The 27,092-nt window shown below is 32.4% G+C and overlaps 1 protein-coding gene across 8 annotated transcripts; it reads right to left on the bottom strand.

Annotated features, from left to right (window-relative positions):
• Window positions 1–2,141: 2,141 nt before the first annotated feature.
• On the bottom strand, window positions 2,142–26,828 carry LOC139499098 (mitochondrial inner membrane protein Mpv17-like). 8 transcript variants are annotated; one of them, XM_071287779.1, is made up of 9 exons: window positions 26,607–26,784; window positions 13,357–13,466; window positions 12,057–12,146; window positions 8,856–8,951; window positions 8,482–8,514; window positions 7,305–7,357; window positions 5,459–6,552; window positions 4,970–5,017; window positions 2,142–3,695 (listed from the first exon to the last, which is right to left on the bottom strand). In XM_071287779.1, exons 1-7 carry the CDS (start codon window positions 26,677–26,679, stop codon window positions 6,360–6,362), a joined length of 648 nt encoding a protein of 215 aa, XP_071143880.1. In that variant the 5' UTR covers window positions 26,680–26,784; the 3' UTR covers window positions 2,142–3,695; window positions 4,970–5,017; window positions 5,459–6,359. The 8 variants fall into 8 exon arrangements, with proteins under 8 accessions (XP_071143880.1, XP_071143877.1, XP_071143879.1 ...); XM_071287776.1 differs by having other exon boundaries at window positions 3,843–5,017; XM_071287778.1 differs by having other exon boundaries at window positions 4,039–5,164; window positions 5,410–6,552.
• Between the last annotated feature and the right edge of the window lie 264 nt (window positions 26,829–27,092).

Consider the following 27,092-nt stretch of genomic DNA (forward strand, 5'->3'; position numbering starts at 1 on the left):
ACATGTGGATATTGCACCGGACAATCAATGAAAAGGTCCAAACTTGAACATGTGGATATTGAATCAGATAACCAATGAAAAGGTCCAGACTTGAACATGTGGATATTGAATCAGACAACCAATGTGAAAATCCAGACTTTAACTTGTGGATATTACATCAGACAACAAATGAAAATGTCCAGACTTGAACATGTGGATATTTCACCAGACAACCAATGTGAAGGGTCAGACTTGAACATGTGGATATTTCACCAGACAACCAATGAGAAGATCCAGACCTGAACTTGTGGATATTGTATCAGACAACCAATGAAAAGGTCTAGACTTGCACATGTGGATATTGCATCAGACAACCAATGAGAAGATCCAGACTTGAACATGTGGACATTGCATCAGACAACCAATGAAAAGGTCTAGACTTGAATATGTGGATATTTCATCAGACAACCAATGAAAAGGTCCAGGCTTGAGTCAGAATATCTGACACAAATTCCAAAACCTCACCTAAGTACATCCTTAATTTAACTCTTTTTATATTGACTATAATAGTATGTTCTAGGTTTAGGAAGATTGACCTTTTCTAAAATTTTAAACCCATCTCTATACAGTATGGGTTTTACTCATTGTTGAAGGTCGTACAATGAACTCTCGTTTACTTCTACATCATATGGTTTCTGGTGGAGAGTTGTCTCATTGGCAAATATAACAATTCTTCTTATTTTTTTACTAAGTGAAATACTTAACAATGTATAAAACAATTACTGAAAAACAAGGGTTTACTCCATATTATCCCTGGCTTAGTATATATCTAGGATTTTGATTGGTTAATGCACTTCTTTACAAAACCCATAGCCCCTGGGTGTTGCTAACCCATATCCCCGGACGTTGCTAACCATTATCCTGGGGAACTTCACGCAAGTTTTCATTAGTTCCATGATTGCTCCTTGTGAAATATTGAATTCTGTAAATTATCCATGATGTTTGTATTTAAATATTTAATTCATTAACGATTTTGTCCTATTATGCTGATCATTTACGCTCATTTCATTTAATGCATCACTTGCATTTGACTGCCACATTTTCAAGGAATAGGACTACTAACTTAGCTATGCAAATGACCCACGTTGACGTCACACCATCTATGACGTAAGTCTCACAACATTGAGCGCCAAATTTGACTCAATCCAGTTTCTCTGTCTCCGTATTAAAAACGTCGTATATTTGACAAACTGTAGGGTACTACCTTTGGTAAAAAATATGTAAAATTTCCAAATTTGAATAAAAGTTTTTTAGATAATGAATAAAAATTTATTTCACGTTACACTTTGTACCCGAATTTCAATTAAACTCACCCGATTCGGACTAAGACCGGGGATAAATTCGTTATCTACGTTCATATCCGTAGAAATGAAAATTTTAACACCCTTCATTACCCTGTAAACCCTTCGGCTACACCTCATGGTGTACTGGGGTACTTCAGGGTGTTAAAATTTTCATATCTACGGATATGAACGTAGATAACTTATAATGTTGTCCTCCTGGGAACATATGAAACCAACAAGGAATAAATCAGATGATCAAGCCACATCCTTTTTGTGAGACAAACTGGGTTAACTTACATGAATGAAAAGTAAAATAACAAAAATACAGAACTCCAAGACAAATTCAAAACAACAAGTCCCTTAAAAATTGGCAAAATCAAAAGCTCTAATGCATTAAAGGGATGGATAACAACTTTCATTATATATATTCCTGGTGGTACAGGCATTTCATTATGTAGAAAATAGTGGATCAAACTTGGTTTTATAGCTTGCTAAACCTCTCACTTGTATGAAAGTCGATTAAATTTTGTATATTGAATATAACCTGTCATCATTGTTTGTAGTATGAGCCTCAGGTCGCAAGGTCGCTTTTAAATTCGTTGAGAGGTCGTTTTTAAGGGAAATGTACAGGTCACAGGTCGTATTTCCAAACACAGAGGACGGAAGTCGGTCAGAGGTCATTTTTTTCCAAATTTTACAGGTCACAGGTCGTTTTCAGAAGGCACTCAGGTCAGAAGTCGCCTCTTAAAAGCCCAGAGGTCGCAGGTCGTTTTTGACCCTGCGGGAGCCTCTAGTATTGTGATAAAATGATACATTTAATACAAGTAAGTAAGTTTTATTGAAATAAAGGCCAAATATTGGTCTATCTTCATAACAACAAGAACATGTAAAATATGAGCAACAAAATTAATATCACTGATACAAAGGTTGAAGACATATAGAGTTCTCTCCCATGATAAAGACATATAGAGTTATGTTCCATAATAAACATCTTCTATTTTATTGAAAACAACAACATTATATTTAAATGTAACATTCCATGTACTGTTAATTCAGAAACTATTGCCATTTTTTTTATAATTGCTAAAAATACAGGGTTTATAATCACAATAATTTAATCTCACATTTTGAAATTTTTTATATAAGTAAAACAGGATTTTTCTCAATATCGCAAATTTAAAATCGCATTTTAGTTTAAAATGTCAAAATCGCCACAATAATTTCTGAATTTACAGTAATATGAATCCAACTTCCTATTAAAACTGGGAAATTCTCACCTCATCAATATGTATTTGGTTAAATGCTGCAGAATTTTACAAGTCATTTTTAAATAAATATTTTACATTTATAGCCTTTGTATGAGGTTGATCTGAGGATATATTGACCTGAAAGAAGTATATCTACTGTGGATCAAGTTTGAGGTAGATATACTTCTAAAGGTCAGTATATCTTCATGAATCATATCCATGTGACACAAAGGCTACAATTGTGATATTATAATTGTTTATCCGCCAGAAATAAAGCAGTAACTCATTTTCATGGCTGTTATGACTGCCTGTCTGTTTTTTGAGATTTCAATTTTTAAATATTTCAAAAATACTGAGAAAATATCACTATTCTATCTGCCATTTTAAGTCTATATTTGAAAAAAAATCAGTTGAACATGAGACACTTTCTGATCCAATCATATTAGTTAGAACTTACAAATAATAATATGACACTTCATAAAAAGAATGCCTGCAATATAACACAACAGTAATTTGTTTCATTTTCATTTTGCTACAAAACCCATAAATGAATACTGTAAATTCAGAAATTATTGCATGCATTTATTATTGCGATTTTGTCATTTAAGACTAAAATGCAATTCTAATTTTTTCAGAAAATCCTATTTGATTCATATAAAAAATTTTGCATTTTTCAAAATTATAAAAACATCGCAATAATTTCTGAATTTACAGAAGTACCAGGAAAAATGTACAAATTCTTCTATACTACAAATGGTGGCTTGAAGTTGGATTTTCTTATAGACCAAACCCCAGCATGTCTTTTGTAAAAAAAAAGTTTTAAACTGATAACAATCCTTATGGCATTGGCCTGGATTTCTGTAACATAACTTTTTGGGTCTAATGGATTTCTTAAAAATATATTGGACACAAACAATTTAAATCAACAATCAGATAAATATGGCAAGTTATAAACAATCAGTGCGTCTAAAAAAACAAAAATCGTCTCAGTCTGATCAGTCTCTTAGCATTTGTTGACCTTCAATAAAAGTATCTTTGGCAAATTTATATTTTTTTTTTCAACAGCAAAAAATGTGCTTGAGAGTTAGACTTTGTCATTCATCAGATCCTTGGGGCCTTAAGATACCTAGGATTTAGATTTTGTCATTCATCAGATCCTTGAGGCCTTTAGATACCTAGGATTTAGACTTTGTCATTCATCAGATCCTTGGGGACTTTAGATACCTAGGATTTAGACTTTGTCATTCATCAGATCCTTGGGGACTTTAGATACCTAGGATTTAGACTTTGTCATTCATCAGATCCTTGGGGACTTTAGATACCTAGGATTTAGACTTTGTCATTCATCAGATCCTTGGGGACTTTAGATACCTAGGATTTAGACTTTGTCATTCATCAGGTCCTTGGGGACTTTAGATACCTAGGATTTAGACTTTGTCATTCATCAGATCCTTGGGGACTTTAGATACCTAGGATTTAGACTTTGTCATTCATCAGGTCCTTGAGGCCTTTAGATACCTAGGATTTAGACTTTGTCATTCATCAGATCCTTGGGGACTTTAGATACCTAGGATTTAGACTTTGTCATTCATCAGATCCTTGGGGACTTTAGATACCTAGGATTTAGACTTTGTCATTCATCAGGTCCTTGAGGCCTTTAGATACCTAGGATTTAGACTTTGTCATTCATCAGATCCTTGGGGACTTTAGATACCTAGGATTTAGACTTTGTCATTCATCAGATCCTTGGGGACTTTAGATACCTAGGATTTAGACTTTGTCATTCATCAGGTCCTTGAGGCCTTTAGATACCTAGGATTTAGACTTTGTCATTCATCAGATCCTTGGGGACTTTAGATACCTAGGATTTAGACTTTGTCATTCATCAGATCCTTGAGGCCTTTAGATACCTAGGATTTAGACTTTGTCATTCATCAGATCCTTGGGGCCTTTAGATACCTAGGATTTAGACTTTGTCATTCATCAGATCCTTGGGGACTTTAGATACCTAGGATTTAGACTTTGTCATTCATCAGGTCCTTGGGGACTTTAGATACCTAGGATTTAGACTTTGTCATTCATCAGATCCTTGGGGACTTTAGATACCTAGGATTTAGACTTTGTCATTCATCAGGTCCTTGGGGACTTTAGATACCTAGGATTTAGACTTTGTCATTCATCAGATCCTTGGGGACTTTAGATACCTAGGATTTAGACTTTGTCATTCATCAGGTCCTTGGGGACTTTAGATACCTAGGATTTAGACTTTGTCATTCATCAGATCCTTGGGGACTTTAGATACCTAGGATTTAGACTTTGTCATTCATCAGGTCCTTGGGGACTTTAGATACCTAGGATTTAGACTTTGTCATTCATCAGATCCTTGAGGCCTTTAGATACCTAGGATTTAGACTTTTTATCCAATACGGATAACATTTAATTAGATACCTAGGATTTAGACTTTGTCATTCATCAGGTCCTTGAGGCCTTTAGATACCTAGGATTTAGACTTTGTCATTCATCAGGTCCTTGAGGCCTTTAGATACCTAGGATTTAGACTTTGTCATTCATCAGATCCTTGGGGACTTTAGATACCTAGGATTTAGACTTTGTCATTCATCAGATCCTTGGGGACTTTAGATACCTAGGATTTAGACTTTGTCATTCATCAGATCCTTGGGGACTTTAGATACCTAGGATTTAGACTTTGTCATTCATCAGGTCCTTGGGGACTTTAGATACCTAGGATTTAGACTTTGTCATTCATCAGGTCCTTGGGGACTTTAGATACCTAGGATTTAGACTTTGTCATTCATCAGGTCCTTGGGGACTTTAGATACCTAGGATTTAGACTTTGTCATTCATCAGATCCTTGAGGCCTTTAGATACCTAGGATTTAGACTTTTTATCCAATATGGATAACATTTCTTAAATTAAGCTGTTTACTCAGATGCATGTCAATGTTCTCTGCACAAAAAACTAAGTCCTTCATTCATCATTAAAAATACTGCAAAAGATAATAGAAAAAAAAAATCAAAATTTTGATTTAGATGTTTCATGTTAATCACCATGTTTCAAGTCTCTAAAGATTTGACAAAGTTTTAATTTCTATAAAAAACAACTTTAACCCAACACTGTTTCTAAAAATAATTACAAAAAAAATGCCTGTTAAATAATTATATGGAAAAATAAAAAGTATTTTAAATTTCTTTGTTATGGTCATAAGCATAAGAGAGCTGTTGTCCAAGCTTTTAAAACATCCATGAAGGTTTGATAAAGTTTTTGATTAATAACAACCATTTTTACTATGAGCCCAACTGATGATGATGCTGACACAGGCAATAGAATGTAGGTCCATATGTCTCACTTATGCAACAAATGGTCACGTCACATTCATCAATAAAAATTAATGGCACATAATTTTACACAAACAAAATATTCCATGAATCAAAGAAGTTTTATAGTACTCTCAGACTTTAAAACAATAAATTGCACTTAAGGGTATGCACCATCTAAAACTGAACATAAATCACGAAATCACTGAGTGTAGATGTGGACCTTTTAACATGGTATAATAGTAGTGTTTACTTATTTTTACAGACTGGGAAATTCTTTCAATTAACGACACTTTCATTTATAGTTATTGAAGAAGACTGGCTTATTCTTTTAGTTAACGATACTTTCATTTATAGTTATTGAAGAGGATTTAGAATTGCTTCCAGTTTCAGCTAACAACACTTTCATTAACAGTTATTGAAGAGGACGGGGACTAGCAAAAATCCATCCAGTTTCAGCTTGCAACACTTTCAGTTACAGTTGTTGGCGACGTGGACTTGGTTGTGTGCGTGTCGTGCGATTCGTGAACTGCTTCATGTAGTATAAGTTCTTGTTCAATCAAATTTAAATTGTCTTTATTTTTGGTTTCTGCAAACCATGCTAAATAAGTATTCCAAAATATTGATACTACATTCACTGCTAAAACTCTGAAATAAAATAAAGGGGAAATTATAAGCTGTACAAAACAAACAAACACTAAAGTCAACAACCAATATTCCAAAACCATCGAAGTTTTAGTAATTTTTGTAATTTAGTCAACTTTTATTTGTACAATTTGTAATTTGGCTATTTTTTTTTGGTAATTCTTGTACATCAGTCAGGTTTTTCACTTTCTTTTTTGTAATTCATGTTATTCCATCTGGACATTTTTTTAATTTTATATTATAATTTAACATCACACCATAAATTCTGTTTGAGAAATCCTTAGAATTTTTTTCCCGCCAAACAGTTATATATCTCAAAACAAGCGATTTTTTGCAACAGTAATATTTAGTCTTACTATGATTTACATCTACAATTTTATTCATATTTCAATTTTTTTAAATCTTTTTAAAAATCCTTGGGAAGCTTTATAACGTTTAAACCCTCTGCATTTGTATGCATCTGTCCTTAGTCAAGAGCCTGTGGTTCAGTGGTTGTCGTTTGTTGCTGTGTTTCTCAGTTTTTTATATAGATAAGACTGTTTTTTATGTTTGAATTGTTCATGCTAGTCATTATGGGGCCTTTAAAGGTTACTGTTCAGTGGAGCCAAGGCTCTGTCTCATTGGCACTCATAACAGATCCTCTTATTTCTATTAATAAAGTAAATAGAATAATAAAACGGTTGTACCTCCCAATATTTTAAATGCAAGAGGACAATAACCTTACAATTAAATTGTTGTGGCCTTCATATGCTTACCTGTGTTGTAAAGGCACAAACATAAAGTTACAAATCTGGACTGCTGGCCACACCTGAAAAATATAACAGTTGGTCAAAGGGACATAACTTTTATATCTGAAAAATATAACAATAGGTCCAAGGGACAAACATGTTTAAATCTGCCACATTCTATGTGTGCCTGTCCCAAGTCAGAAGCCTGTAGTTCAGTGGTTATTTGTCATATTTTTTTCATTAATTGTTTTGTTATAAATTAGGCCATTAGTTTTCTCAATTGATTTTTTTCTTAATTTTCATGTTGGGGCCTTTTATAGCCAACTATACGATATGTTTTTTCTTTTAGATTGGTATAATTGCTTACATCCACTTTGTTTTTAACTTTGGTGGATTTTTACCTCATTTCTGAAAAAAATTGGTCAAAGGGACATAATTGAATCACATATTCACAGTTTATTTTATTTTTTTCATTTGATTTGACGTAAAACAGTTTAATTTACAGTAATTGATATTAAAATTTTCCCACTCATTTGTTTAGATCACCTGGTTTGTGTCAGCTATAAACTTAAATTTACGTTATCTTTTTCTTAAGTTTTAAGGATGTACTTAGGAGAAATTTTTAAAATTCTAAATCATGGATCACACACTAATGTAAACCAACTAATTTTTGTACACAAATATGTTAAATTGTTCTTTCTTATTTAACGAAATCAAGTCAATTTGCAAATTTTGAAATTAAATTGCTGTGAAGTGAGCTTGAATGCCCTAAATGCGATAATACAGTTTCTGGAAAATAAGTTGGCTTACAGTAATTCATGGAACACAAACTAAAAAACATGGATATCACATTACATCATGGGTTACAAACTATTGTTTTAATTGACATTGATATAACCTTAAGGTGGTACATAACACTACAGGGAGATAACTCTGTAAAATCAGCTAAACGTTTTAATTACATTGTGTTGTTGAAGGAATATTAAGCTTATCAATGATCAAAATTAGTGTTTGTCAAACTGCTATATAACCAGTGTAATTTTTCTGATAAATTGGTTGGTTCAAATTTTCGGAAATTTTTATATTTTTGTCATAGGGTCAAAGTAAATCATTTGTCAAAATTTTATGAAAATTAAAAGAGCCAAATAAATTTCAGTGAATGTGTTGGGTACCACCTTAAAAGGTATTTACAATATTAACTCACCTTATAATTTGCTTTCATTACTGGTATAAAATCCTGAAATAAACAAAATGGTGAAATGATTACAAAAATAAAAGCACAATATTTCAAACTCTTACTATGCTTATGTTCAAAGTATTCAAAAGATAGAAACAGTTAGAACTGGTTTCTGATCTCAAATATTAGAAAGGAAACGGTAGAAAACAAGCATTTTCAACTCTTATTTTTTGATGATAGTAAACAGCATTTTCCTTGAAAATATTGCACGCTTTAAATTAAACATTTCAACAATATAAGAAAGGTTTTTACTCTTAATTCCTGGTGGCAAAAAAGCAGTGTGAACAATACACCATTGCAGACTTTACAAAGCAGATTACAGTATAAATAATATTTGTTACCTTTTTAACTTGATTTTTGAACTCATCCACTGTTTCCCCTCTCAAAAATCCCATAGTTCCAAGAAAAAATGGCAAGAACACCGGAGCGAACAATCCCTGTAAGTAGAAATAAACAATTAAATATTTTACTGTAAAACCTTAACAAAAGATTTGATGAGAGTTAAAAACATGTCATTATGGTCATGATGTACATTAAAAAAATAAGGTGGAGCCTTATTTTGTTAGATTCACCAATCTGTAACTGCAAAAGTTTTTCTCTTGCCAAATATTTTGCCACTACCTGTTTTTGATAAGGCCAAACAAAAAAGTATGTGTGTTTACTGTCACATGCTGAAAAAGAAGAGGATAGGTAGGTAGGGATTTTTATTTTTTTACATTGAGTCTATGGGAGCAACATTGTGACTTTAAAAGTCATGACAGTGCTTAATCAAAAATGGCAAAAAAAAATAATAGGGTAGGTAGGGGCTCAGTAAACACACATTACTTTTTTTTGGCAGAAGACTTGGATTTTTGCCTAGAAGTATCATATTAAATTTTGACAGACTAAACTGTTACATAAAGTAAATGATCAGTTAGGATTTTTCATGATTTTCACTTTTTTATCATATTGTTGTAAATTAATAAAGGTAAAACAAATACATTGTACATTGAAAGATCATTCTCTGATAAAACAGGTAGTGGCAAAATCTTGATGAAATTGCTGAGCTGTTGATTCATTATAATTCATGGGATCCCAGTTTTCATAGTTTGCCTGGATAAAGGTAAACTAGGATGTTAAACTTCACAGAGGCAAATATTTTCTCAATTTCTCAAAGCTTGAATTTAGACTTTGGCAAATCAAGTATTCATTAAAAATGCAAGTTTTCCTTAAGACATTGAAATTTTGTATCCTTGAAATAAATAAATTATCATGACACAAGTTTAGAAACTATTCAAAAATGTAAAAGTAAATGATATTTTTCATGCATTTGCATATCAGGGATTATATTTTTAAATAGCTGAAAAAGATACAAAAGTAGTTAATCATGAACATTGATGAGTGAAAACAAGTCAGATGTATCCATTAGTTTTATGTATACTAATAGAACCATCATATAACAAGAAAATTATCTAAACATAGTTAACCTTAAGTTAAAGGGAGTTAACACATTAATTTCCCAAGATAAAATTAAAAATTTTAGTGTTTTTAAGAGATATTGTAAATGGAACTAAGTTCTTAGAAAATTAAAACAAGAGTGCACACGCTGAAATGTCTCTCCTTTTTTACTAATCATTGATATTATGTTGATAGTCGTAAATATAAAGCTTTACTTTAACATCCACCCTCACCGGTTAACTCTTCCTATGTTGAACTTTCTGCAACAAAAGTCGCAGGCTTGACAAAAATCAAATGTAAGATAAAAAATATTAAAATTCTTTAACTTTGCAATTTTTTATTCTGTTTATTAATTATTTCACCAGGAAAGTTCTATCTTATTTCTCATTATATTGATATGAATGAAAACCCATAAGTATGATTTGTATGTACAACTAATGGTTAATGTTCAACACAACCAATACCTGAAATTATAACAGAGCTCTGGTCTCTAACCAAATTGTAGCCTGAAAATGCTCTTGGAATGGCATGGCTGGAAAATAAGTAGTGGTGGTATTTTTATTTTAAAACCTGGTATATTTCTATTGGTAAATTATAAACCACACTTTAGCTAACCCTTTACCTTTTGAATTTATTCGATTTTTTTTTTCTTTTCATTTCTGTGTCATAAATGTTCATATCACAATAAAACTTGTCATAAATGTTCATATCACAATAAAACTATTCATAATTCTTAAAAAAAAATTAAATCAATAAAACTCTTAAAATTATAGAAAGAGGGGCTAAAATTGATTGATTATGAATATCAACTGATTAAAATATTTACCCCGTTAATAAACAGTAGAATGGTTAAAAAAAACAACCAAGGAAAATAATAAAAATCATGGATTTTGACTGTTAACCAGAAAGTTTTGGTGAATACATTTATGTCAAACTTTGATTCTCTAATACTAGAGATCATCAACAAAGTTGTAATATTATGAAAAATAAATTGGTGCGAGTAATGGGTAAGCATGATAAAAAGTATCTACTAATAAAAATTAAATTGGTTTAAAGTAATTATAAATTAAGGTGGTTTGATTCCCATATGACATTTACTGCTATCAGAATTTCAAATGTAATCATAATTTAAATACATCTAAAAAATTCTAAATAAATCTTTAAAATCACTGTTCTTGTATTTGTCAAACAAAACTTCTTGGCATACTATAGAAATTATATGATATCAGTTCCAAAGACGTTATCTAAACTCAATTTTTATAATATAAATTATCTCCCTTTGAAATGAGTATGCTGTTTAATAGACGAGAAATAATTCATCAAAACATACTAAATCACAGAAATTTTAAACACCATTATCTACATTCACATCCATCAAAGATAGAGATGCCAGTTTAGTGTTATTTGTCCGCCATTTTGTTTTCCGGTGACTGATATCACAGGAAAATGACAGAGACTTCTGCCAGGCTATTTCTCTTACTTCAGGGAAAACAAGGAAAATAAGTTCAAAATAGAAAATAAAATAAATTATAATTTATTTTTGTCCATTGTTAAACAATTGCAATAAAATGCATCAATTGTTTGCCAAAAATTCTGAATATACATAGTACAGAAAAAGATATGTCGTGTATCATCACACCACCATTGTATATATCATAAAAAGAAGCATTAAGCGTGTGAGATATCGAGAAGGGAGAAGTCTTTACTTGAGTATTAAGCGCTATTAACTTATGAAACAATTTTTTTTTAATTTTAAATTAATGAAAAAGTGCAGGTTTGCAAAAATAAAATTTCTATTAGCATTTTTGTATAAAAACATAATTTCCTTCAAAATTTCACGAATTTCAAAATTGCGTTGGGTGGAGATCTGCCTGTTTTCAAACCCCCAAAAATAAAATCAGAGCTCTTTTCTTTATATATAAATTCATATTAATACAGATTTATCTTTTTAAATATTTTGAATTCAATGCCAATGTTATCCATTCATTTCTTATCAGATTAATCAAGGGAGATAATTCAATATCAGATTTATCAAGGGAGATAATTCAATAAGTACAACTATGTGCTTTTATTGATAAATGCTACTGAATTGTGTATATCTTTACCTGATCAGCTATAACCATTTTCACTGGAGCATATTTTGTACCTCTAAATACTTTATCTATAGTTTTATACCATACTCTAAAAATTGGACCCTGAAAAATGGAAAAAACAATAATTCTTGCATTAAATCTGAAAAAATAATGACAATTTTAAGTGATAAAAGCATCACAAGTAAAATCTAAATAGCAATAGTCAACTTGTTTGGGGAAAACTCTGTTTTACGGAAACTGCCCCTATTTTTGACATTTTTACTCTTTGAGTATGCTTGTTTTGTTCACGCATCGTTGACAATGTAATGGAATTTGATGCGACTGTCATACAAGTGAGAGGTTAAGCTAGCTATAAAACCGGTTCGATCCACCATTTTCTACATTAGAAAATGCCTGTACCAAGTCAGGAATATGACAGTTGTTATTCATTCGTTTGATGTGCTTGGACTTTTAATTTTGCCTTTTGATTTTGGACTTTACTTTTTGAATTTTCCTCGGAGTTCAGTATTTTTGTGTTTTTACTTTTTTCCAGTTTTGTATGCAATTTGGTGATAAATCTATGATAGTTTTTGATAAATTTATTCACAAACTTTTTACAATCATGAGCTTGATATATTGTATAGACCTTACACTATAGTTGAATATTGTATGTTGACCTTGACCTTTCACTATAGTTGAATATTGTATGTTGACCTTGACCTTTCACTATAGTTGAATATTGTATGTTGACCTTGATTTTTTAGAATTGTTGAACTGCTGTCTCCTTAATGAACATGGTGTGTTTAAACATTTCTCTTTTTTAATATTTGTGTTATTGTCAGACATCCAAATAGTTTATCATCCTGATTTTTAAATATCTCACATACAAGAAATTGAGTCCTAAAATGTAAAATGAGTGTCTATGGGTAAAACAAAAATGTTTCAACGTAATTGTCCTACAATTCTCACATGAACATATCTTTATTCTTGTATTTACTATGCATTTTTTTTAATTTTTCAATAATTATCTTCCTTTGAACACAACTGGCAGTTTAAGGGGGTAGACCTTAATTCAGGGAGATAACTCTTTAAATCAGTTAAGCGTTTGTAAAAGTCAAGTTCATCAATGTATTTTAAGCATTTACCTGAAACAGATTGAAAATAATCTATGTCACCTAGAAGCTTAGAATAGATTTTTAAAAATGGTTGACACAAACATACTGATGATTTTAAGAGTTATTTCCCTTAACCTAGGTCTACCCCCTTAAGAAAACAGACTGTCATTTTTTTCTACATTCACATTGGTAAAAGCTTTAACATTAGTAATACTTACACCTATAAATAGACCAAATCCTAGAAATCTGCCTGTTCGACGGAAATCATAATTGTGTGTCCTTTCTATAACTAACTGACATATACAATCTCCTGTGGCCATTAACGTTCCTGGAAATACAAATACAAACTTTTTATAACAGACTCATAATACCATGAATAACAACTGAAATAGAGGCTGACTTACAATCTCCTGTGGCCATTAACGTTCCTGGAAACAAGAATACAAACTTTCTGTAACAGACTCATAATACCATGAATAACAACTGAAATAGAGGCTGACTTACAATCACCTGTAACCATTAACGTTCCTGGAAATACAAATAAAAACTTTTTATAACAGACTCATAATACCATGAATAACAACTGAAATAGAGGCTGACTTACAATCTCCTGTGGCCATTAACGTTCCTGGAAACACAAATACAAACTTTTTATAACAGACTCATAATACCATGAATAACAACTGAAATAGAGGCTGACTTACAATCTCCTGTGGCCATAAACGTTCCTGGAAACACAAACACAAACTTTTTATAACAGACTCTTAATACCATGAATAACAACTGAAATAGAGGCTGACTTACAATCTCCTGTGGCCATTAACGTTCCTGGAAAAACAAAAACAAACTTTCTGTAACAGACTCATAATACCATGAATATAAAACAAGAGGCTGTCACAATGACAGCAAACCGGATTTATTAACATTTATTTGTGTCCTGGCAATATCACAAGAACCATTACTGATGAATGGTGAAAGTGAAAATCGCCAATATCAAATTTGAGCTCCATTTTGTCATCAGTATGAACATATTAAAATTTGAAAAGCTTAGATTGAATGGTTCATGAGTAAATGCAACAACGTGAATGGAAACACAATTTTACGATCTTTCAAGAACCATAACTCCTGAATGGTAAAAGTCAAAATCGACATTATTGAACTTGACCTCTAGTTTGTCATCAGTAACAACATATTAAAATTTAAAAGGTTTGGTTGAATGGTTCATGAGAAAATGCACGGACACGACGGGAAACACCATTTTTCAATCTTTCAAGAACCATAACTCCTGAACGGTAAAAGTCAAAATCGTCATTATTGAACTTGACCTCCATTTTGTCATCAGTAACAGCATATTAAAATTTCGGAAGCTTTGGTAGAACAGTTCATCCATAAATGCACGGACACGACTGGAAACTCCATTTTTCAATCTTTCAAGAACATAACTCCTGAACGGTAAAAGTCAAAATCGTCATTATTGAACTTGACCTCCATTCTGTCATCAGTAACAACATATTAAAATTTGGGAAGCTTTGGTAGAACAGTTCATGCGTAAATGCACGGACACAACTGGAAACTCCATTTTTCAATCTTTCAAGAACCATAACTCCTGAACGGTAAAAGTCAAAATCGCCATTATTGAACTTGACCTTCGTATAGTTGTCAGTAATAACATATTAAAATTTTAAAAGCTTTGGTTGAATGGTTCATGAGTTAATGCACGAACAACATTTGATTGCCGCCCGCCCACCCGCTTGCCCGACAGCCCGCCGTACATCCCCAAATCAATAACTGACATTTTTGTCACAAAAATCCGGTTAAAAACTTAGGTTCCGTGAATTTGGTAAGTTTTGCTTTTATTGCAAAAATTGCAATGTGAAAAGTTTTGTAACAATTAAAAACTTTCATTTGAAAAATTTGAAAGCATTTTTTCTATGAAGCCTTTTCTGAAATTGCAATAAGTTAATATGAGGCAGGCTTTACCTGTAAAAGGGGGCGAAGTCCGTATCAATTACATTTTTTTAATTCTAACATATTTTAATGTTCAAAAAGAAATGGATATACCGTACTGTTTCTGATGTTGGTTCTATGTTACTCATCATGCTCATAGTCTCATGACAAACGAGACCGGAAGTAAGAAAGAAAGAGATTTCTGCACAAATGCGGGAAAATGAAAAAGTTAGAAAAAAAAGTTAACGATATTGAGTTCATTTAAGTACATTGAAAATTATATTTTTTGATTTTTAATTATTTTTTTTAATGATTTTTCTACTGTTATAGTGGATTTCGTCCCCTTATTATCTCATTTCTTACATGTATAAAATTGAGAATGGAAATGGGGAATGTGTCAAAGAGACAACAACCCGACCAAATAAAAAACAACAGCAGAGGGTCACCAACAGGTCTTCAATGTAGCGAGAAATTCCCGCACCTGGAGGCGTATGTCCATTGTTTAACAATTTCATTAACATGATTAAAGCATGCGCACACAAATTACAGATGAACCAGTTGTTTTGTTGTTAAAGTTCTTCCATTAATTTTTTATATGGTGCTATAGTATTTGTTTTTTTCTCATGGGAAACATAAATTATTTCTACCAAGGTAAAGTATCAGTGGAGGATCCAGCCATTTTAAAAAGGGGTTTCCCAACCCAGGATAAAGGGAGGACTCCAACTATATAATCACATTCACATTGATGATAAACATGATAAAACAGAATCATGTTTATCATCTTAATCTAAAATGCATATTGCTTTGTACTTAATACACTAATTGACATTTTCAACAGAGTAAATAATAACAAGTTATGTAAGCTTTACAATATCTACTGGTAAATTGAATTATTTAGCAAGTATAGCAATGTCTAACCAATCAATATAATGTGTAATAACACTTAAGAAAATAGCATGGCAATATCACAAAGCCTAAATCTATTGCTGACTCAGCTGTACTGAGCCTAATAACTTAAAGTACATCTTTTATATTACCTTGAATTAATGATTAAATAGTTTAGAAACCTATATATCATGTATATTCAACCATGCAAACCGGTTAAATTTGTATCATGGTTATAATATCAATTTACACTGTTATGTTTAGAAACTTAATCTAAAATGAAAATAAATTAAAGGACAAAAATCCAAATACAATATACCGCTGTATAAAATTTTAAAATATGCCCCCACTTTCAAAAATCTTGGGTAAACCCCTAAAATTTATAAAAGTTAATATTCAAAGCTACATGTATCAATAATTTTATATATGATATTGAGAGTAAAATGAATTAGTTAAACAAAGACATTTAAACATGTTAAAGCGTTTAGTTTAATGGAAGACTTAAATTACAAGATTCAGCATCACTACTGTGTATAGCTATTTGCAAAAATTTAATACAATAATTAAAATTCAAACTAGGTAGTTGCCAAGCAAATTCCATCTCTGTGAGCTGCAGAGACATTAAAGAAATAATCATTAAAAAAAACAATATATACCTGTAGAAACAGCACATGTTGACATGGGATGTCGAAAGTAGGCATGTGAATAAATTCTCAAAGCTAAAGCCATCACAAATACACTAAATTCTCTCCTTTTTAAAATCAGTGGAAAATTTCCATTTATTCTGCCATGGTTTAAATACGTGTGATTCAGCAACCGTAAATAATTCATTCATTCATGACTTTAAACTCGCTCAAGTCAATAAAATCTATTTGCTTATTATATATCACTACAGTGCAGTCAGAGAGTCATTATGTTGACTACATAAGCAATGATAAGGTAAGGTATTGAATGGTGAATTTAATGTAAAATACATAATTTGGCAAACTTTCAACAGTAACAGCTTACTGATTCAATTAATATTCATCCTTATTTAATTATTATTACACATGTACTTATATATAATGACGTCTTACTTTAATAAACTTGTATTTAATTATCATTACACATGTACTTAGGGAGCTACCATTTGATTTTTATGGGGGGGCTAGGATGAAAAATTTTGTCCTGGATTTTTTTTTAGCTGTAATCTCTGTCCTGCCTTTTTATTTTTCACTCTGTTCGGTCCTGCCTTTTTTTTACCTTAATTGTCGTCCTGACTTTTTTTTTTGCAAGTGTCTCATCCTGCCCTTTTTTTTTTTACTCAAAACTCCTGTCCTGCCTATTTTTTTCAAATTTCATCCTAGCCCCCCCATAAAAATCAAATGGTAGCTCCCTTATATATAATGACGTCTTACTTTAATAAACTTGTATAAATAACAACAATTGCACTTGATCACATGAATAACATGTGGTTAACCCACATTGAAGAAATCAGCTACATTAAATATTTTAGACTTAAAAAATGCAAAAAAAAACCAACAACAACAAACCTACAATTGTATATTGATTGGTGTTTAACACCACTTGCAGCACTATTGTGCTATTTCATTTTTGTATTTCCAGGAGGGCAAATTTTATTGGTGGAGGAAGCTGGAGTATTCTATGAGAAACACCTTTAGTAGAAACTACCAATCCTTGTAAATTGAGGTTGGAATCGAGGACAACTGCCACATACTTATGATTCAAACTGACAATCTCAAAGTTTACAGGATTGTGATACAGTAGTTTGACCACTTGACCACAGAGGCCACCAGAACTTATACATGCATAGACATTTAGAATTAATCAGCTACCTCATCCCATGTACATAAGAATTTTTAAATACCTCTTTTCAAACTATACAAAAAAAAGTTATAAATACAAATGCATTGATGAAAAATTAGCTAGATCATCAATATAAACATTTTGTCACTACCCTACTTTTGTTAGAAAAAATATATTGTAAGAATAAAAGTGATATATGGGGGTCTCATTATCATGATTATGGGGCTCTACGAATCTGCATCCTTTACATTTTTTGGCCATTTTTCTCTTTTCTCTCGTGCATTTTTTTCTCTACTATATAATTCAGCACCCAATTATTCTCATCTTTATTTCTGATGGCCCATTTTTCTCTATTCTTTGTTTTTTGATTCAAATTTTTCTGCAGTATTGAACAATTTTTCTGTTAAATGCCATTCAGACAATACAATTGTAATTGTTAAGGATGGAGTTTTAGCAGCTTACTCTTACTATACGGCAAAACCAGTCTATTTGCTATCTGAAATTAATGTGCAGTTAAAAATAGGTTGATAAGAATTTTATGGGGAGATTATTTAATACATAAAAAAAAAGGACATATACGTGATGTATGTATTTCTATAATGTAATAGCTTGCTTGCTATATAATTGATTTATGGTGCAAAATCATTCTAGTCCAAATAATTGTATCCAAATTGTGCTGATTTTGAAGCCAAGAAAGTACTATTTATGACGAGATTTATTTTAATCTTAAAATGGTTACTAGATGTATAATAATTATGTGGATTAAAAACATACATGACATATTTTGGATTATAAAATCAAATATTTTTTTGTGAGTTTAAAGTTATCCATATTTAAAGCTGGCTGATATTTTAACTAGCGTATTTACAAAATTTCATCACAGAATAATAACTTAAAATAAACTTATAAACTAAATCAAAGCTTTAATTACCAGTCAGAGTTAAGACATAAATAAGAATAATTTTACTTCCGACTCTCAGAAGGTCTTAATTTACATGTTTAATGGACTAGCCCTCCCTTTTTTAAATAACATAGTATCACAAATTATAACTTTGAAAAAAAGGGAAATCCATTTTGTCAAATAATATTTATAGCAAAATATAAATGACATGTATTAAAAATTAAATGTTCCAATTAATGAATGACTTCTTTAAACCTGAGACTACTATAACACATAGTTATAGTAGTCTCAGTTTAAACTTCTTCCCTCGCCGGGATTTGAACCCATGCTACTGAGATATCGTGACACCAAATCGCCTGCACTGTATCCGGTGCGCTAGACCACATGACCACCTTGGCTTCACAATAATAAAGCTTTAAGTGGCCGGGTGTTACCTTTCCTCGTCAGTTTTAATCTAGCGTCGTAATACAGTACATGATATATAAGGCATGGAGATGTTATTGTTACAGATCAGCTCAATATCTATAGTAAAGGATCCTACAAATTAATTCAAGATACAGTCACAGAAAATAATTATATTTATAAGTTCGTCTGAGTCAGTGACAACTCTACAACAGATTTATCCATCGGATCACCAGCAATGATGGTGATACATGGCTGTATACATTATGTATATACAACTCGTCTAAACATCAACCATACTTGATGTTAGGTGTATCATGCTTATAAAAAGCATGATACACCTAACATCAAGTATTCTACGCATACATGTACATGAAAATGAGGTATCATTAAAATAATTGTTAGTTTTAATTTAATGCAACGCTTTCGTTCTAGAATAAAATAAAAGGGGCAATAACTAGTCCTTGACAATTATTTTTTGTTTTGATGCCCTTTAATCTGTTCGTTTTGCCCTATTCATCTCCATTCTGTAAACCCCATTCTGACCCTCTTAATATTACTGATCTTAACAAAATTTAGCAGTGCTGTCAAGTCTCTTCAACCTTACCTGAATCTCATGTATTTTCATGCTTATTTGTTGTCATTTTCCTTTGATCTGCTTTTTTTCTATTTCAGCTTTACAATTTTTGCCAAATCTCAATCATTTGCTTCAGGAAAACTTGACAGCTCCACTTAAGCATGTTAAGATGTTTTAGATTTACTGATTATAATAACATGGATAATTCATTGTACAGGTTGTTACAGTCTGCACGGTTAGCCACTAGTCCAATGCTCCAGGCTAGTAAAATTTCATTCGGACTAGTAAGTTTAGCAAAAATCTGTTTGGACCAACAAGAAAAATGTCAGGATATTGGTCTTCGGACTAGTAGTTGAAAAAGTTTTTGGTGCAGACTGTTGTTAGTTGAACTGTAAATATCAGCCCTCTAAAAAAGTCTGATTAACATGATTTAAGGTTACACGATTATAAAAATAGGGTACACTGTAGATACATTGTAGGTTGGTATTCATTTTCTGTGAATTCATTTATTTTCGTGGGTACTAATTTTCTTGGATTGAGGAAAACTTGCATGTTCTTGGATATTGGATTTCCTGATTTTGCAAAAATCTGCATACTAGTAGAAAAAATTTATTTCATTGAATACTTAATTTCGTGGTTCTGTCATGTCAGTATCCACGAAAATAAGTATCCAACGAATAATAATGAATCCACAGTAACTGGAAAATGATTTATTATTTCATTTTGTGCGAAATGATTTTAAGTCGTACTGTTTCGTCTTTGATATAATGTGAGTTGACCTGTATTTCTAATAATTGGTATATTTCCTTTGGAAAATTATGGCGGCAAAGTGATTATTTCAGTTACACTAGTCATGATTTTTTTAAACCAGTCAAGGGTGTAACTTGTGAAATAAGTCATTACAGAAAAATAACATTCATGACAGTAACATGTCGTTATTGTTGGCTAAAATATAAAAAAAAAAACCTGTAATAACATAGAAGGTTTGGTACCATTAAAATGTTTAATCCCGCTGCAAATAATTGCACCTGTCCTAAGTCAGCAATCTGATAAACAGTGGTTGTCGTCTGTTTATGTGGTTCATACGTGTTTCTCGTTTTTATATAGATTAGACCATTGGTTTTCCCATTTGAATGGTTTTACACTAGTAATTTTTGGGGCCCTTTTATAACTTGCTCTTTGTTGTTAGCCTACTAGGCTCCATGTTGAAGGTTGCACCTTGACCTATAATGGTTTACTTGTATAAATTGTTACTTGGATGGAGAGTTGTCTCATTCATTTTGTCATTGGCACCCATACATCATGTACAACATCTTCCTATATCTATGATGTATGTTACATGTTTCAAAGAGGCAATAATACAATACAATATTTTCATTTTCCAAATTAAAGGGCCCATTAAGAGCATAACATTAATTACAACATGACATAAACATTACAGAGTGATTAAAGAAACATAAAATAATAAAATAATAAATCAAATGTATGAGGAAAGAATCAGTGGTCAAGGGGAGATAATTTTGATATCTTTTAGAGTATACATCCCTTACTTTGTTAAATTGTATACAAGTTCTATTGGTTTGACTTTATTCATACTAAGCTTTAGAAAGAGCATGCAATAAGGTTCTGCCAAATAATTCCCAAGTTTCTCATTATTGTAAAAGTTACATGCCTACATGTATAATAACAAAGCCTTGTTATTACAGCTTAGTATATCCCTTCAAAGCCTTGTATCATTGATTATTGATTAACCATGGTTTATCAAAAATGTATTGATTGAAGTGGAAAATTAATTATAAAGGCTATGTATTAAGTTTCTGACAAAGATTCAAGAAATCCTCAGAGCCCACTAAAAATAAAAATATTTTTGAAATATTAACTAATAATTATAACAAACATGACAAACATATGTTACTACAAATTAAAAAAGAAAGAGCAGACAACTCATGAAAGTATCTGTAATAACACATGTACATGTATGTTATTTTTCTCTAATAACTTATTGAAATTACACCCTTGACTGTAGACTAAGACTAAGCAGTCATATCCACAACTTTGAACATTTAGCTGTACATTACTACGCAATCGTTTATTTTATTAGAAACTATACCATTGTTTTGACACAAGTTAAGTTAAGTTTGAATATTAAAACAGGAATAAAATGACTTTTTAGTCTTAGGGCTGCTGCTCAATTGAAGGGTCCAGGGGCGTAGCTAGGTATTCATTCAACTGTAGGCACAAATCAGCGGGGGGAGGGGGGGGGGGGGGGCACTCAAGGCCCCCAGCAGGTCCAGGGCAGAGCCCCGGTAGGGGGTTCAGGGGGACAAAGCCCCCCGACGGAAAACGGATTTCAGCGTTTTGGCTGCAAAATTTTATGCACAAAAATATAAAATTTTCTGGTTATTTAATCATGATAATTATAATATACATGATGAAAAGTTCGAAGAATTATGAATGATTTACCATAACATCTGAATGGTGAATTAAATAACGCAGTAAATTGGAAAATCAAATATAAAAAAAATATTTCAATTTGTACTGCCCAGCATAGATCCGCATATCCCTTTAATTAAGCAGTACATCCTGTTTGGTATTTTCAAATCTATTCCGTTATGATCGATATAGACGTTTAACTTAATTGATAGTACATATTGACGATCCTTCATTAAAAAAAAAAATAGGCACGTGCACGTAAACACTAATATATACAATAAGTTAACACTATCCTTTTGGCTAGAAAGACATCAACCATCAATCTTTTGATTCTTAAACCTTCACCCTAGCCACACAAACACATTACACACATAGTCGATGTATAATGCATAAGTTCTGTTCTGTTCATACTAACGTAACAAAATTCGTGAAATTCGTATTTCTTTATATCCCGCTCTACTGTAAAATCCCTACCTGCTTAGGAATTTGAATAATTGTGGTCATTACACGTAGATCTGAGAGTACTCAAAACTACTGGAAGCTGGTTGATAGATTGAATTTTAAATATCCAGTGTAAAATATTTATGCAAGTTTAGAACAAAAAAAAACATTGATTATTTACAATAAACACAACAGGGAGCTTAGTCCTGTAATTAGTGTTGTACAGGACGAAGGTCTGGAAATTTGAAAATGCCATGCATTTGAAAATTGCAGATAGGAGCAGACACTTTGCCTTTCAGTAGACCAACTACGAACTCCTCAAAGAGTGGTATTCTCTCTACAACTAGACATAAGATTAAATGTCCACATTCAGACCAGACGTGACTACGTATTTATACATCCTTCACAGCCAAACGGACGACCAACATTGGCAAGACGAAAAGTGGAAAGCAAGCTAGTTGAAAACTAACAACTTATTAAATATTCATGTGTCTAAGTTGAGGTTCATTCAAGTTTTTGTTGATAGAATTGAAATGATCTGAACCAAAGTTCTAGTTTATAGTTTCTATATAAGGTACACACATAAAAAAAACATTCAATTCCATCCTAATTTCCATTCACTAAGGACGAGAGACTAGTGTGCACCTGACTTTCAATAATTAGAGTTGTAACAACTTCACTGGAGTCCATCTACATATAACGTTGTTTATTAATTTTTTTTAACAAAAAAAAATATTTGTGAAAAACTTATGTGTAGGCACGTGCCTAAAGTGCCTAACGGCAGCTACGCCCCTGGGGTCAGTAAGGTAACAGTAAACAGACATATATTGGTACATGTATAAGTAGGGGTAACAGTAAACAGACATATACATTGTACATGTACATGTATATATAGGACTTGGAGGTGCGATGGGAAGCTTTAGTGCGATTGGTCTACGCCTTAGTGCAATGGTCCATACCTTCAGGACTGATGTTTGATGGTCTATTTGATTCATGATTGGTTGTTTAAAATCTACTGATGTGCAATTATGATGAGAAGTAGATTTTAATAGTTAAGTTTATAAATTTTAAATCTTTATTGTCTATTGTTGTCCTTAATTTTAGTTGTATGCTAAATTAAAGATCGTTCTCTCATGTGGACATAATTATACAATTACATTTTAGGCCAAAATAAAAAACATGTTTGTTTCCCCTCGCCCCGACCGGGTAAAAAATAAGCCCCAGAGTCAAAAAATTATTTGCCCCAAAAAAAATCGGATTTTTTTTTATTCCCGAAAATAATTCGTTTCCATTCCGACATTGGTTCCGATATTACCGGAAGACTTCCCGGAACTCTCTGGAGTTATCTAACAATTTAGCGGTATGTATCGAGGGTAAACTGTCTGCTTGAAAGATGGGCGACAAGATCGCATTGTCGTCTTCTGTACGAATTAAGTACAAGGACGCGTCAAAGGTGTTACCCATCGTGGTAAATAGATTATACAGCTTTTCAAAAAGGTGTACATGGAACGACGTGTTTAACAATTTAACTACAGATGATGGTCACAACATAGATAAATAAGATGAAGTGACAGTTTCTGTGTCTGATAAGATGACTAACGGTGTGACTTTTGAGCCCGATTTTGCTGATGAAATAAGAGTTGTTCATGGTTTTGACAAGAGACTCAAATACGTCCAATTTGACATTATAAGGGACGCACCACCTTCAAATGACAAAAACAATAATCAGACTAATAGTAATGCACAAAATGCATTTGACGTCCTAATGAGAAAAGCTAATACTCTGGCAAACTCGAAAGTGCCTTCCAAACTTGATGAAACAGCACCAAGATTTACTGGTAAGTATGTTAAAATTATTTAAGGTAAGAATTTTTTTATTTTCTTGAAGGCTTGAGATGGTGTATGGTTCATGTCATTATAAATTAATCTGCCCCACACCAACTCAATTTCTATCTATATTCCAAACTTTTGGCCTGGAAAATGGTGTGGGAGGGGCTAAAATGGTAACTTCCTAGGCGGAATGCTGCCGAAATTTTTTACTGGTGTGGACTTTGTCATTTTTTATACCCCGCCACACGTTGTGGCTATTGCTATTCACTATATGTCCGTCGTCATCGTCGTAAACTTACCTTTGAAAAGTTTACGACGAAGATGGACATATAGTAAATAGCAATAGACCACAAAAATGAGCTAAAAAATTGATCACTATCATGTTTGGTATATAATATTTCCCCTTTACACCTACAAATTTTTCGGAGGGTATCACATAATACTCCGCCATTACGTGTGGCGGGGTTTAAAAAATGACAAAGTCCACACCTGTAAAAATTGACGTAGGCATTATATATATTCGTGTTATTTTAGCCCTCACTATCGCTTGGGCAAAACTAATCAAGAATATAATGCCTACCCATCATGCCCATGTTACATACCTGCCAACTGTCACTATTTGCGGGGGAACGCAAAACCCCCATGGGCATTTTGAAAACTTGGCAGGTATGCCATGTTAAGATTACAATAAAGTATTGCTTGCATCAATTATTTCTTAAATCTAATTAATTGTTCTAAAAATATCAATGATGTAATTGTTAAAAGACATTTTTGTAATTGGAGATATCTTCCTTTGTCCAAAACCTGTAGTACTTGGATGAATCCGGGTCCGTCCGCCCTGATTCCGGTTCGCCCTAGTACGGGTTCGCCCTAATACCGGTTCGCCCTGAGTCCGTTCGCTCTGATTTTATTTTTTAATATAGTGTAGCATTGTGTGTATATAATTGAATATGTTGAAGTCTATGGCAAGCCAAAGTGGACAAAAAGAGCTATTTTTTAATATTAGAAAATGATTTTTAAAATTAAAAAATAGCTCTTTTTGTCCACGTGGGCCTGCCATAGAAGTCAGTCTACCATTTCGCCGAATATTGTATTATGTTGTCTATAGCTACATAGGCGGATCCAGGGGGGGCCTGGGGGGCCCAGGCCCCCCCTTTCGTGGGAAAAATTTGGTTGATTATATAGGGAATCATTGAAGCATGACTGGAGCGGGCCCCCTCTTAGGTCAGTCAGCGCCCCCCCCCCCCCCCCCCCCTTAGGAAAAGTTCTGAGCTAGCTGCTACTAGGTTATAATTTTTGGTATATTTGTGACTTTATTCAGGTATTGAGGACTAAGTTTGTATCTGTATGTAATTATCTTACTAGGAAATAAGTTTCTCAGAATTTCAGCACTACATTGTATTTTTAAATGTAAAACAACTGAAGACTAAATTATTTGTATGTAATTGAATATGTTGATGTTTGTCAAAACACACTTGAGATCTAAGAAGCCAAGCTGCGAAAATGATTCCCCTTTCATGCCTAACAATTTATACATCAGTGTTTTTACCCATCCAAGCTGACTACATGATCAAATATTTCAAATTATACCCGAGATTATACCTAATCAGCAATCAAAATTCAATCAACAGTAATTAAAAGTAATTATAAATTAAAGTGTAACAATGCAGCCAAGAATTTAATTTAAAATTAATATAAAGTTGGCAAATATTCTGTATTTAATTTTAATGGATATACATAAAATTTAATATATATATCTCGTTCATTAGGGCGAAAGGACTATCAGGGCGAAGAAACTCAGTGCGAACGAACCTAGGGCGAACATGTAATCAGGGCGAACGATCCCGATACCTACTTGGATGCCCCATCCGCATTATCATTTTCTATGTTCAGTGAACCATGAAAATGTGGTAAAAACTCTAATTTGGAATTAAAGTTAAAAAGATCATATCATAAGGAACATGTATACTAAGTTTCAAGTTGATTGGATTTTAACTTTATCAAAAACTACCTCGACCAAAAACTATAACCTGAAACGGGACAGACGGACGGACGCGGAACGGACGGTTGTACGAACGAACGGACTGACAGACGAACAGACGAGAAAAAATTGCCCATAAATGGAGCATATAAAAGGTTTTGGTATAAGATGTGAACTTGACAAAAAACAGAAACAGTCACGAACCAAACTGGGTCTGTAACACGACCTAAATAATGAACTGTTAATTTAGCTCCGTCACAATTACCTGTTGTACATGCACTTGTTCGTAAAGGATGTTTCTCAACAGCACGCATGTACAATTTCAAAATCTGTGCCATTATGTAATTTCAATGCTATACACTAATTGTCATTGAATATATTCCGATTGTTAAAATCACGTGGGAGACATATTGTCTTGGTCTGGTTCTACAAGTTGAAAGAGATGTATCAGGAGGAAAGAATGTCAGAAATTTGTAAACCAGGAACCAGATAAAATTTTAAAAACTTTCTCGTAAACCGAAAAGCATAGTTCTTTTTACGGAAAAACTACTTACAAGACAGATTAGAGAATGAACCCGCAATACTAAAGATGCTCTTTATGAGGTTATGTATTTTTTTTCTGAGTCTGACGCTACAGTATCAATCAAATTTTTTTTCAAAACTTAACACCGTATGGTGGAGTTCTGAATTCAGAATATTTTTATTCAGTGTCATCATCTGATCTCATCTGCCTGACTAGTCCAAATAATTA

The sequence above is a fragment of the Mytilus edulis genome, chromosome 12 (genome assembly GCF_963676685.1).
Source record: "Mytilus edulis chromosome 12, xbMytEdul2.2, whole genome shotgun sequence".
In the NCBI taxonomy this organism is placed as follows: Eukaryota; Metazoa; Mollusca; class Bivalvia; order Mytilida; family Mytilidae; genus Mytilus; species Mytilus edulis.